General features: G+C 38.3%; 1 protein-coding gene across 5 annotated transcripts in view; it reads right to left on the bottom strand.

The window, feature by feature from the left end:
• SGCG (sarcoglycan gamma) overlaps positions 1–14,958 on the bottom strand; it is an 80,496-nt gene that overhangs the window by 26,487 nt on the left and 39,051 nt on the right. For all 5 annotated transcript variants that reach the window (XM_061374315.1, XM_061374316.1, XM_061374313.1 and 2 more), the window contains 2 exons: positions 14,210–14,297; positions 134–253 (listed from right to left, as the gene is read on the bottom strand). In XM_061374315.1, coding sequence (XP_061230299.1) covers positions 134–253; positions 14,210–14,297 — 208 coding nt within the window. The remainder of the gene's footprint in view (positions 1–133; positions 254–14,209; positions 14,298–14,958) is intronic.

The raw sequence follows: 14,958 nt of genomic DNA, 5'->3' as shown, positions 1-14,958 counted from the left end.
TATCTACAGATTTCTATTCCCTAATGAGGTAAAACCAGAACCTGTGTTCACAAAATGATGTATTTAAAAATGGCATTTTTCATCGTGTTTTCCTTGTGGCTATTATTTGGACATTTCTCAAACTGTTACAAACCTGTGACTCGAAGTTTATCTGTGCCAATTACAACCTCATTTTCATCCACTGTAAAAAGTGGTTTGCCGTCCTTTGAGTTGATCTGAAATTGCTGACCGTGGAATTCTACCATTTTAGGACCTGCAAAGCACAGTAGAATAATGGATTAATTACATCAGTTTTCTTCATCTTTCTATATAAATTGCTAATAATTTGAATTGTAGTCTTAATAATTTAATGACACATTTAAGTATGTTAAGGATCATGAAGAATTCTAAGGACAGTGGCCCTGTAAGTACTGAAATTGGGTAAGTCTTATTTACAAGGTCAGATTTGTTCAAAACTGTGCCTGAAGTCATGCTTTCAAACTGGGTTTCAGGGAATTTAGGAAATCCCTGATGAACTGATCAAGACAAACATTCCTGCTTTTGTTGCTGAAACTGCTGAGATTCTCTGATCAGTGTGAGTCTATCATATCTTTGTTTTTTTTTTTTAAATAAAATCTAATTATCAAAGTCCTTGCAGCATCATCCCTTATGATTAGGGAGGCTTAAATGCTTTAAAATTACAAGCATCCCATGTAAGAGCAGGACCCTCAGCTCTTCATAGCAAATGTCAGTTTGGTGCCACACACCTAACAATTGTTACTGATCATGTTCCTAGAAAAGTTTAAAAAAGCTACAAGAATATTTGCAGTTTGATCTTGTACTCCCCAAATTAAAATAATTATCTGCAAGACAGTCTTTATGTATTATCAAATCGTAAATTCAGTAAAACATCCTGTTCTACAACATTGACTTGGTAAGCGGATATAAACCAAACCCTTAAAATATTACCCTTTCCACAACCTGATCAATTAAAAATTCATACAACGTAAATTTGAGTATCGATTTGAGAGTCATCATCTAACTCTGTGGTCAGAGTTAGAACTACAGAGAATGGTCAAAGCAGTTAAGACTCCTTTTTAATAAATGTTTTAAATAAATTTTTAATAAATGCATTTCACAGACTATTCATGGGAGCGAGAGGTGCTGAGCTGCTTCCTTTCCAGCAGGAACCTGTCTTACCATGCCTGCTCCCGTAAATGTTAAGTATATTCCAGGCAGTAATTCTCAAAAGAAACAGCATTAGGATTATTTTTGTTTTCCTTCCACTTAAAATGACATTAGGTGGTAGATGATAGGCTGAGAGAGTTGGGGCTGTTCAGCCTGGAGAAGAGAAGGCTGCATGGAGACCTCATAGCAGCCTTCCAGTATCTGAAGGGGGCCTATAGGGATGCTGGGGAGGGACTCTTCATTAGGGACTGTAGTGACAGGACAGGGGTAATGGGTTAAAACTTAAACAGGGGAAGTTTAGATTGGATATAAGGAGGAAATTCTTTCCTGTTAGGGTGGTGAGGCACTGGGATGGGTTGCCCAGGGAGGCTGTGAATGCTCCATCCCTGGCAGTGTTCAAGGACAGGTTGGACGAGGCCTTGGGTGATATGGTTTAGAGAGAGGTGTCCCTGCACATGGCAGGGGGTTGGAACTTGATGATCTTAAGGTCCTTTCCAACCCTAACCATTATATGATTCTATGATTCTGGTACTTCCTAAAATCTGCATGGTAGCTGATGTGAGAGATGCATACCAGAAAGTTCTACAGAATTTGCTTAGAGATTCTCTTGGCAGACACAAAGGATTGCTTTTAACAGCACACCAAGCACAGAAAGGGTGATAGAAACCATAATATCCTAAACTAAGGCAACATTTTTAAGGCATAAAACCTGATACAGGTTCTATTTAAAGATGGTTAGGACAGGAAGCTGAACTCTGAGGTAAATTATACTCTGCTGGACATGTGCACCCTGACACAGCTTTACACATCTCAATTCAGCTATTCTCTAGAACTCCTCCAAAGCACAACTTTATTCTGAGAAGTGTATTGCAAAAAGTGAAAAGGTGCTGAACAGTCATCTTTTTTACAGCAAAAAAAGCAGTTCTGGTTAACTGAGGCAAGGTTAGATCTCTATGAATGGTTGCCTTCCACAGATTCAGTTCTAAGCTGAGGTTTTGTAGTGTGAGTAATGTTTCAAATAGTAATTAGAAAGTGTTTTAAGTGTATTTGAATTATTGTGCAAACTTGTGAACAATATGAAGTGAGTCTAGAAGACTCACAAATACATACTGTTAATTTATATATAATTGTTAATTATTTACACACAATTACAGAAAAATACTTTCATGTGATGAAGATACTGTGTGTTTAGAGGAAATGTTATCTACTGATTTCCTTGGTACAAAGGCAGTCATCTTTGAAAATGAATTGCCAGGTCTCAATAGTGGCCCTTCTGCTCTTTCCTTCTCAATACTTTGGTAGACACAGAAGTTTTAATAACTTAATAACACATTGGGAAAAAAAAAAAAAGAAAAAAAAAGAAAGGATTTGAAAGAACCAGAGTGTGACCTGACTTGCACGAGGCCTAACTTGATCCCTTCTAGGAGAACTGGCTGAAGGAGAGAAGCCAGAGAGTTGTAGTCTATGGGGCGGAGTCTAGTTGGAGGCCTGTATCTAGTGGAGTGCCTCAAGGGTCGGTACTGGGACCAGTATTATTTAATATATTCATCAACGATTTAGATGAGGGAATTGAGTGTACTATCAGCAAGTTTGCTGATGACACTAAGCTGGGAGGAGTGGCCGACACGCCAGAAGGCTGTGCTGCCATCCAGCGAGACCTGGACAGCCTGGAGAGTTGGGCGAGGAATAACTTGATGAAATATAACAAGGGAAAGTGTAGAGTCCTGCATCTGGGCAGGAACAACCCCAGGTTCCAGTATAGGTTGGGGAACGACCTGTTAGAGAGCAGTGTAGGGGAGAGGGACCTGGGGGTCCTGGTGGACGACAGGGTGACCATGAGCCGACACTGTGGCCTTGTGGCCAAGAAGGCCAATGGCATCCTGGGGTGTATTAGAAGGGGGGTGGTTAGTAGGTCGAGAGAGGTCCTCCTTCCCCTCTACTCAGCCCTGGTGAGACCTCATCTGGAATATTGTGTCCAGTTCTGGGCCCCTCAGTTTAAGAAGGACAGGGACCTGCTGGAGAGAGTCCAGCGCAGGGCAACTAAGATGATTAAGGGAGTGGAGCATCTCCCTTATGAGGAAAGACTGAGGGAGCTGGGTCTCTATAGTTTGGAGAAGAGGAGACTGAGGGGTGACCTTATTAGTGTATATAAATATATAAAGGGGGAGTGTCACGAGGATGGAGCCAGGCTCTTCTCAGTGGCAATGATAGGACAAGGGGAAATGGGTACAAACTGGAACACAAGAGGTTCCACTTAAACTTGAGAAGAAACTTCTTCTCAGTGAGGGTGACGGAACACTGGAACAGGCTGCCCAGGGAGGTTGTGGAGTCTCCTTCTCTGGAGACATTCAAGACCCGCCTGGACACGTTCCTGTGTAACCTTATCTAGGTGTTCCTGCTCCAGCAGGGGGATTGGACTAGATGATCTTTTGAGGTCCCTTCCAATCTCTAACATACTGTGATACTGTGAACATTTATCTTCTCGATTTGCTGAATCTATTTCACAGGATGTCTCGTTAAAAAAGGGTTTTTCATGTTTCTCATAGTAAGAACAGGAAAAACCTTTCTCAAACAGCGTGAATTGATTCATCTAATGTGTGTATCTGCATATTGCCAGAAAATTGGCAGTTATTTGTTAATTCTATGTTATGGAATGTAGATTAATTCAGAGAGATGTGACGTAAAAAAAGAAAATAGTTGTAAGATCATCATAGAATCATGAAAGAGTTTGGGTTCAAAGGGACCTTCGGAGGTCATCTAGTTCAAACCCCCTGCAGCAAGCAGGGACATCTTCAACCAGATCAGGTTCCCCAAAACCACATCCACTCTGGTCTTGAATGTGCCCAGGGATGGTGCATCCACCACCTGTCTGTGCAACCTGTGCTAGTGTTTCACCACCCTCTTTGTAAAGAATTTTTTCCTCACGTCCAGCCTGAATTTCCCCTCTTTTTGTTTGAAACCATCATCTCTCATCTATCACAACAGGCCCTGCAAAAAAGATCTTTTCTTATTCTGTTCTGCTATCCATAATTTCTGATAACCAATGGCTGTCACCTACTCTGTATGCTTCACTTTTCTCCTATCACCTAGAATCATTGAAGTGTTGAATATAAGCCAAAAACCTGAGTGCTTTGGGGTATTGCTATGCAATTTCATTTTTTAGTTAATTTTTATTAAAGCACCTTACTTAAAATAAGATCTCAATAAAAGTGTATTAAAAATGTAATACTCCTACAGATTCAGTTCTAGTTCCATGAGTAATACAGTACCTAAAGATGTAAAGCCATTGCGTTCAGAAGCATAGAATTAGTCAGATTTTTCATATGGAATGGTGTGGAAGTACTTGCTGGTCTTTTGTTAGAATTAATATGTTATTACAGAGAACATGCAGCACATTGTGTGTATACGTTTTATGTCCAAATCATACATCTCTCATCACCTTGAAAAATGGCTCTAATACTTTAATAGAACACTTGCTGTTCCTGTTTCCTCTTTTTCTCTCAGTTCTCCTTTTATGCAATGGATACAATTACGCCCTCTGAGACCAAAGTAAGGATGCCTTACTGTCAGCACTTCTTATACTTTGTTGTTCTCTATGATTAAACACAAGTCTAGAGATCTCTAAAAAATCAGTTCTGAATGATTATTACAGACACTGATCATGCAAACACTGGCAACTGGTACTTTCCCCTCTCAGTATGATTTGCTAACTAAATGTCTTTATCCATCTAGGCATTGTCTTCATAAAATACTCAATATAAATATAAAAAAAACAAACCAGTGAAACATTTCACTGTAAAATGGATTATTGATAAAACGATGGCAGGAATAGGAGATCATGTTTCTCACGCAGTGATGTGACAGAAAGGCTATGGTGTCACATTTTCTCTCAGGCCTAATGAGTCCAGAATGTGTTGCATGATGAATAGCTTCATCGGGAAAAAGTGAAACATGCAGTCCTCACATATGTAAAATGGAAAGGCAACTACCAAAGGAGAATGAGGCATGATAATTTGAAACCCTGTATAAAGAGACAGCAGCTGATTTGAGTCACTCATCCCTGAGTGAATACTTTAACCACTCTATCTTCTCCATAATGGGTAATTCTTTTTCCTCCAATTATTATTACTATAAAGAAATCCATGGGTGTATTTTCATAAGGCCAACTCCAGCACTGTGTTTCAGGAGTATTCTATTCTTGCCTACTGATCTGAGCAGAGGACAATGTGAGAGGACCAATTAAACAGATGGGGCATGACTCAGTTGCCAACATAGCTGTCCAGTGCCATTACATATACTTTGGTGTTCTCTGCCTGGCCTTCAGCTTATTTTAGATGCCCTAGAATACGTAAGACTTCTGCATTGGACTAGAAAGTCTGACATGGGGTCTGTAACCAACCTGGGTCCTTCCAGAGTGTCAGCTGAAGACAGGGCAAGACAGAATCACAGAAGAATGCTAATCAGAGGTCACCTCTGGAAGTCGCCTAGTTCTACTGCCTGATCATAGTAGGGTCAGCCTCATTGGAACCCAGGTGAAGGTGATCATGGTCTTGTTGAAGTGGAATTTTAATACCTCCGAGGAAGGGGATCCACTAGCCTCCTTGGGCAACCTATTCCCATGGTTAACCTTTCTAACAGCCATGTCCTGGGTTTAGCAGTAGCAGTCAATTTTTCTCCTTCTTGGTAGGTGGTGCTACCAATTGTTTTTTTTGACTTTCAGCCTGGGAACAACGTTGATAACACCGATGTTTTCAGTTGTTGCTCAGTAATGTTTACCCTGACCAAGGACTTTGTGAGTCTCTTGCTCTGCCAGGGAGGAGGGGAAGCCGGGAGGAAGCAGAGTCAGGACACCTGACCCAAGCTAGCCAAAGAGGTATTCCACACCACAGCATGTCATGCCCGGTGGGGTAACTGGGAGTTACACAGAAGGACACGGGGGCTTCTGGGTCGGACTAGTTTTTTTGGCGAGTGGTATCGTATGCTCTTCCCCTGTTATTTTTTCTTATAATTGTTGTCATTGGTGGTAGCAGTGGTGATTTGTGTTGTACCTCGGTTGCTGGACTGTTCTTGTCTCAACCCATAGGATTTGAATTATTTCGATTCTCCTCCCCATCCCTCTGGGATTGGGGAAGGGGGGGGGGGTAAGGAAAGAAAGAGGGAGGAAAAGGGGAGGGGGAGTGAGTGAGCGAGCCGTCTAGCTGGGTTTAAACCATGACAGTTCTTTTTGGTGCCCAATGTGGGGCTGCAAGGGGGACTCTGCTGTCAGCTCCCCACCCTCACACCTGGGGGGCCATCTCTACCAGACCCCCCTGCCCCAGCCCTGCTCCTGCCCATACTGTCCCACACACCCTGCCACTCATGACTGTCCAGCCTCGGGGAAAATCTCTTGGTCCTCCTATATCGTCGTCTAACCCCAGAAAAGACCCAAACCTGACTCTGCTTAAGTTTTGAAATCAGACGAAATGGTCGTGGGCAAAATACACTCTGTATGCGTGCCAACATGGTGATCCCCATCACAATCAGCAAACAAGTCTCAACAGCATTAAAAGGACATTAAAAAACTTGAAAACTCAAACGATGCTGTAAATGGTCGGGGGGGGGGGAGGGGGGAGATCTCCTGTCTTCTTTCTTATTGGAGCAATATTTCTTCCCCTTCTATCCAGTTGCATTTTGCTTTAATGCAGCCTATGACTGTTGCTTCTTGCCCTTTTGCTGTGCATCTCTTGAGAAAAGTCTGTCATTTTGCCTCTTGCCCTCCTAGTAGCAGGCAGAAGTTAGAAGCCCCCTTTAGCCTTCTTTTCTGTAGGTTAAACAAACACAACTTCTTCAGCCTCTTATACTTCCACTCCCTGATCATCTTAATGGCATCCTATGTGACACTGCTCTGTTTGCTCATAGCTGTCATACTGGAGAGGGCTTACCACAGCATTCCAGATGTAAGGCTGGAATGATACAGACCAGTATGCTATTAGATCTCACTGCCACAAGGGTACACTGCAGATATGTTCAAGTAGTATTCCAGGGTGGATGTGCGTCTGTGTGTCTTCTGCAGATCTGCAGAAATACAGGGGTCTAGCTCCTTTTTTGCCCACTAACTGCCACTGAGAGTCTCCTTAATTTTATGAAGGAAGCATTGTTACACTTAAAATGACTAGTCTTTTAGATGTACTTAATGACCCAAATTCTACAACAGATTATAGTCACAATGAATTTCAGCTATTTTAAGATGACCTTTACAAATTCAACTAGCATCTACCAATGACAATAATTCAATCTTCTCATTACTTTAAAGGATGAAAACACAGGAACTATACTCGCCCTCAGCAACAGCTATTATCTTCAAATTATCATCCAGTGACTTATGTTAATGATTACTACACCATACGAACCAAAATATGTTTGGGATTGCAAATTTACTGAAGACTGTAAAAATTGAGAGGGTTATAAAATATTGAAAAATTCCCTTTTTTTTCACTTATTTTGAATTCCTTCCTCCCACTGAAATAAAGACTGGAGCTACTCAGATGAGTAATTCCTCTCTGATGAGAGAGGGGTAAGCACTATCTGCTTCTTTTTCCAAATAAAAAAATATTTACCAAACATTACCCTTTTTTCAGGGCTGAGCTAAGCTCTACAGATTTACACGTATACTGCTTTCCTTCTAGACACAGTCAGAGAAGTGACAGCATAGAATTCAAATCCCCTTGGCCAAGATAAATTTTCCCTTAACTGTGATGCTGGCATATACACATATTGCAAGTTGGCAATACACATAACCACCTGATTGCAGTTGGTTATGTTAGTTGTCTAAAGGATGTTTAAAGTCTGGCTTAAGTCAGCATTGCTGACCCTGAACATTATCACGTGTTTCCTCACACAGATTATCATATTTGGGGACAGGCTCTGTAAATCTTGCTATGGTAAGCATCTTACTATAAATGGTACATAGACTATAATGACTGTTTTGGGGGTTTTTTTGCAAAGATGCTTTTCAATGGACTCTAAATATTAAAATGCAACTGTAATGACTGGTTCTTTTTGTAAGTAAGTTTTCATTGATATATTCTTATCTATCTTTAATTTAAATGTATATTCATTGCTACTTTTTTCTGCTATTTGTTTTAATTATTTTCAACATTATACTAATTGAAATACACAATGGCCTTACAAAAGACTAATAGCATATGCATTTAATGTAGAACAGAAACATGTTTTCCATGGAGTAAAAGAGGGAATTAGAAAAGAGTATCAGACAAAAAGTCTGTAGGATATTTTAGAAGCCACCTGTTGTTCTCTAAATTTTGCCTGATCTGAGTCAACAACTAAATTTTACTTTTAAATAAAAGTGGCATGTGTGTGTTGATATAATCAGATTCACTGAAAGCTAATATTTTTATACTTCTGAAAGTAAAAATCCTTACTTTAATCTCCTTGGAACAAATATTGTAAGTTCATGATCACAGAAAGACTTAATCACCTCAAAAAATACTTCAATGAAGTTTCTAATTTGTATTTCTATTAATTGCTCCTATGTTGTATCTTTCCTTCTTATAACCCAGCTGGAGAGCAATAAAAGTTGTACAAATAATCATCTTCCTGCAGTACAAAAGTCTTCAAGAAGTATGTCCTGCCTTTTATCTTAAAGATAAGAAAGAACTTATTTGGACAAAAATGGAGTTTTTAATGAAAGACTTCTGGGAAAAATAGAAAAGAAAAAGCTAAATGATTTTACAATGTCATTAATTAAGTCAAGTTTATGAAACTGGCTTCAGGGTTTTCCCTGTGAAAACACCATCAAACTCTTCCTGCATACATCATGCTTCCTTAACACTGTTTTCTTTCTATTATGTCTCTGATGAAAAAAATACCATCACTTGAAAATGAAATATCGTAAGAAATATATGATAAGAAAGCCAGAAATTATTTGATGGTGGACAGTAGTGGTTTATAGATGGCAATTAATGCTAATGAAGCAATATATCAGGTACTGGCACTTAGTTTCATTAGAATATTCTGTTTGAAAAAAAAGAGGGGTGGGTTAGCACAAATGCTCTCATTTTAACAGCTGTTCAGATTAATTGATGGACATGAAATCTCTAGACATAAGTCTGAAAAACAGATCTTTTCAAAAGCTGACCCTACTTTTCAGTGAAGATAGTTGGAAGCATGCTGCTTTTTAACTACTTTCTACTGGAACACCACTGCCAAATCTGACTGCATTACATTCACCCACTGGTAGGCTATATATATAGGCATATGTTTGCTTAGGTGAACTATCATTTAATGTTTGATACCAATGTTGCTCTTAAGTATTTGATAATTGACTATGTATTCTGTATATTTCTTCTACATATAGTTTTTATTCATTATCATTCACCATTGACGAAGTTTGATAATCTTTTAGACTAGGTTGTTTTATTATTGCCAGGTCGATGAGAACCTTGGGCAACATGATCTAGTGTGTGGGGTCTCTGCCCATGGCAGGGGAGTTGGAACTAGACTATCTTAAGGTCCTTTCCAACCCTAACCATTCTATGATTCTACTACGGCCCAGGGTGCTATATTCCTTTTTTGTTCTAGGACTGAATAAGACTTTGAAGTGGTAAGTACAGGAATCTTCAAGATGATGGTTGGCAGCTTTATTTAACTGCTTTCTTGGATTATTGAAGAAAGTTCTAGATATTCAGCTCTGAAGGTTGATGAACAAGCTGTGATAATAAAATCTGAATCTTATTCATGATTTTAAACACAGGAGCTATTCTAACGAAAATAGTTACCATCTGTTCTGTTGACATCCTTGCCTTGCTTATAAGCATCTCTTCCTGTGGTGTTCTTAACTCCATCTGACTCTTCCACACCTTTCCACATCTGTGCTTTCCTTCAATTCCCTCCTTGCTGTCTGTTTGGTCAACATCCTTTTTAAGTCCCATTTCTCTCAGAAATGTTTCCAAAGTCCCATAGCAATCACATGTCCGTAAACCCTCAACTAAAAGTCCCATTTCCTTCTTTTTTTTTTTATTATTAATTTTTAAATAGAAATTATTTACTTGCTTTTAATATTAGTTTCTTTGATCATATATGAGTTTTAAATGATTTAAAAGAGTAGCTCAAAGAAAATGGGTATCTCTGTCAACCAGAAGGATACTGAAGTCAAAAATGATTAAAACACAGAAATTTAGTCTTTTCCTGACAAGCAGTTAGTTAAATACCTTTGCATTGAGTGAGGCTTCTGAAAGCAGTGTAATTATGGAACACAGTCCAAAACAACAGACCTGCAGCATGTTTTTTTAAGAGCTACAATGTCCAGATATCTCCTTCAAGAGGTACGTCATGCAGGTGAACCAAAGAGCATGCAGAAACTTTAAAACTAGAGTGCTCATGGTGGAAGTTGCTTGCATTTAATGTCATTTGCATACATCTGTGATTCATGAGGAAAACATTTCTCATTCTTTCATACTATGTGTCTGTTATCTTCATGTGACGAATTTCATAGAACTTCTCAAGTAAAGATTTATTTCACATCTGTCTCGTGAATTGCTTCTATGGAAGACTGGATATTTAAATCACTCTTAGTAACTTATTAAAATATTTTAACGGATAATTTGAATCACAATCTTCTTTGAGTTAAAAGGTATTTCTGTTATGATCTTATGAGTAATACTGTATTATATTGTCATCTTTGGAACAATCCAAAATTGATCTATACAGTTCCTTCACAATGGCAATTGCTCCTATTTGTAAGATGAATAGAGTATTAAGACATAATACCAGCATGCTGACAACTGTGGAAGGCATTAATTCTTTAGAAAAGGCTTGTGAATACAAATTTAATCAGCCACACACCTATTTTTCACACTTCTAAGGAAACATCATCTTACATGCATGCATTCTTTGACTGTCTAAGGACAATGGCTAAAAATATCAAGCTATGTATAGATGGTTGTTTACTTCAACATACTGCCACTTACCCCAGTCACTGTTATTTGGCCATGTCTTTAGATATTAATAGAGTTCTTTACAGTATTAAGTTTCTACTGTTTTTTTCAACATTTTCCATCAGTCTAAAACTAGTCTGATTTCGTATTAGTAGTATTTCATGTTAGTATTTACCAAGGTACCAACCACACCAGACAGCAAATAAGTCCAATTATTAATGAATTCAGTAAATAGAATTGCCAAAGAGATTACTTAAATATCAAACATTTAAAATAATATGCAAATGCACATTAGCACTTTCTTTTGATGTAGTTTTGATTTTCCCAGGCTCAAATCATTTTTTTACCCTCTTACCTAAGTATTTCTTGTAAAGCAAGCCAGAGTGCTGTCAAAACTTTCCTACTTCAGTGTTGTATTTGAACTGCCTTTGTACTCTGAACACATTTAAAAGATGTGAGATGGAGGTCTTCCAGTGTACGCTCTCTTCCTTCCTACTGGTTTACTCATATACACAGCCCCTCTGCACATCTGGGCAACTTCTTGACTGGTCAGCACTAAGTATTTGGCTTTTCCTTAGGAAAAGGTTAAAGATGCTTGAGATCAGAAGGTACAATAATACAATGAATTGCAAGTTACTGGGAATAGAGCCAGAAAAAAACAGGTGATGAAAAGTGAAGAAACAGAATCACATTACCAATAGGGAAAAATACAAAATATGGGTAGTACTTGCTCTAAATGAGTCATTACTTACAAGACAGTTGCCATTCAGCGGAACTCTCCCCACTAAACAGCACAGTCCATATTCTACAACACGGGTATGTATTGACCCTTCTTTGTCTATCAAGTCTTCAGTTTACAAGTTTTCTTCAATCTAGATGGAACCAAGCCCTACAGAGCAGATATTTTTAACTTTATATTTATTTAAGGCAGGACATTCCATCTCACTTTCTGTACTGCTCTTAACACTCTCAGAAGACGATTAAGAGGTGACTGGGAAGGAGAAAAAAAGAAAAGATGGTCTGAGATTCGTTGCTGCTTTTGCCAGGCAAGGTAAGTTCTATAGCCAGTGCCTGGCACAACAGAACTAGAATTTCTTTCCTCTCATTAAAATATATCCTTTACACTGCTTCCAGCACAGAAGCTCTGTTAACAGGAAAGATACATTATGCATGAATAACTAAGACTACTCATTTCTGGACCTCAGTTACATTATAGGTGCCAAAGTCCAAACAAGAAAATCATCTGCATCTCTTTTCAGTGCTGACCTTTTTTCCCCAGCAAACTCTCTTAATTGTTCATGCTGAAACATTGTGTGAGAAGCCATGTACCCTCCAACTGCCAAAAGTACATCATGTTTCCATCTTAAATTATGAAGTTGCCTTATTTCAGTAGGGACACAGCCCCCCAGGTGCATCATGAGTATATTAAACTATGGTGACAGAATTGAGTTCAGCAAAAATCAAAGCAGCTTTTTTCACTTTCGTGGAAAAGCACCTGCTAATGATGGGGTCACTCATCTTACAAGTGGCTAAACTCAATACAGGACTGAATATTCATGAACTTCTGCATACCACACCTTTCCTATTAGCAGTTCTAGGTCATGCAGGCTGGACACAGCCTGTCAAACAATGCATTATGCCTTTGGGCTACTGTCGGACATGATTATATCTGTAAGTTTCTCAGACTTCGACAGTGATCAGGTTGGGCAAATTAGTGTGGTGGCCAATGATATGTTCTGTGGTTTGCCCTTCCAAAACAATCTCCTGACAACTTCTCATTAGGCAGGATAGGCACATGACCACAGTGCAGATACACGTCCAGTCCCATGATGGGCAGCCACAAACAGTACAAAGCAGACAGAATCAACACTGTAAGTTACAGAAACTTCAGGTTTGGTCTTGTGGTCACTGTATAGATAATTATTGCAAACTATTTACTAACTTTACTACTAATATCAAATTGTGCATTTTAGCCCTTAATTATTATCAGAATGAGATATGAATGCTACTGTCATGTTTTGATAAATGTTTAGGGACATTTTCTTATGAAGAATAATTCAGACCTTAATTATTAGCTTGAATTACAAGAGATTTAAAAAAAATTGAAGGCCAAATTGTGATTAATTGAATAATTATGCATTTTTAAGGGCAACAGCTGTCTCCTTTTTTACTATACTTTTTATTTGAAGTTTGTTTTAAAACAGTGAAGATTGCAGTATGTTCAATGAATTGATATCTTAATTCTTCAAACGGGAACTGTCACAGAATTTACAGCCCCATCAGCATGGAAAAGTTGCTCACCTGGGCCTCAATCTAGTAAAATATTTAAGCACTTAATAATAACTTAATAATACTAAGTTAAATAATTAGGAATGTATGCTTTGCTGCATGAGAATCTTACAAGAAGCAAGTTAATAAATTGCTACATTTTTCTCTAAAGTCAAATAAAGGTTGAAAATTATTAACAAAACTATGAAAAATGTGTTGTATGTGACACATATTGTTGACATTCTTGCTATAAAAATACAACTTAAAGAGTAATACCTGCTTATTCTTTCTGCCATGATCTATCACCTACATCTGTCTAGATCTATTGATTGCCTCATGTAAACCAATGTATTTTACTGCTACCAAATACAGTAAAGTATGTACATTTCTGTGAACTGGTTTCCTTAAAAAAAAAAAAAAAGTTACTTATTTTTATTCTATACTTTTTTAATTTTAGGATATCTGCTTAAATGTTTTTGTCTCTGCTATACTAGGAAATGAAGTGAGACACACGAACCTCTAAGAAAAAATTATTTTCTTAGAAAACAATTTGCAACTATCAATAGATTATTTACACAAGAAAAGGAGTAACTTCTGCAGTGGCCTTTCTTGAATAATTCTGCAATAAAGAAGTGCTTCAAATATTTACAGAATCAATGCTGAACTGAGCAACTGAAAACATACTGTCGATACTCACTGAGTGGCAGCTGGACTATCAATATATGGCCATAGCAGTAAAAAATGATCACATTTACTGCTTTGTATCCTCAAAGCTCCTTGCAAATATTCATTATAATGCTTCCTAAACAGCAAACAAGGAAAAGTCACTTAAGACTTACCCACATTTAATCTGCCTGTGACTTCCCCATTTGAATTGCGAGCATTAACAGTCACGTTGTGAGTAGACTGGAGAAGCAGTGATGAGTCCTGGAGTACAGAGGAGAAAAAAACCATCCACAGTGTCATCAAATAAACTGGGCTGGTATTTTTCAATAAACTTCAACTATATCGGGTTTAAAATAAGAAAAACCTAGAGAACATGTTAGGTGAACAAAATCTGTGTTTCTGGACCAGTGAACATGGTTGCTAACATTTGATCTTTTATAAAAAAATGCTTAAGCGCTAGATCAGCTACATTTCAATACATAATTGAGAGTCTATTTAAGTGAATTGTGAATACCCCACTCTGCAAATTTGCACTGTTATATTAATTGGTGTGCATACTGATTCCTCAATGGTCCATGCAGCCTATATGCTTTATCTTGATTTTTGACACCTGGCACTGATTCTCCCAGCAAGGAAACACAGAGAGAGTGATGGAGAAAGTGGCAGGTTGACTAGCTCAAAGCTGACTTTAATACATGACAGTACAGATAAGAGTGTCAATCTAAATTAAATCGTCTCCCTGTCCTCCACTCAGAAAGATGACAGAAGTGTATTAACAGACTGCACAGAATCACCTGCTTGTGCACATCTCTGCACCATGATTTGACCCTAAAACACTCTGTGCTGTATCTAGTGTTCCAGAATACTAAATCACATCGGAAGGTCACAAAGCAATGGTGCTCATAATCGACTTAATTTTCCT

Source organism: Neopsephotus bourkii, unplaced genomic scaffold, assembly GCF_033783945.1.
Source record: "Neopsephotus bourkii isolate Nb327-2 ecotype Australia unplaced genomic scaffold, CSIRO-AGI_Nbou_v1 NB_1638, whole genome shotgun sequence".
In the NCBI taxonomy this organism is placed as follows: Eukaryota; Metazoa; Chordata; class Aves; order Psittaciformes; family Psittacidae; genus Neopsephotus; species Neopsephotus bourkii.
The sequence above is the reverse complement of the archived record's forward strand: the minus strand, read 5'-3'. Positions and strand labels throughout refer to the sequence as shown.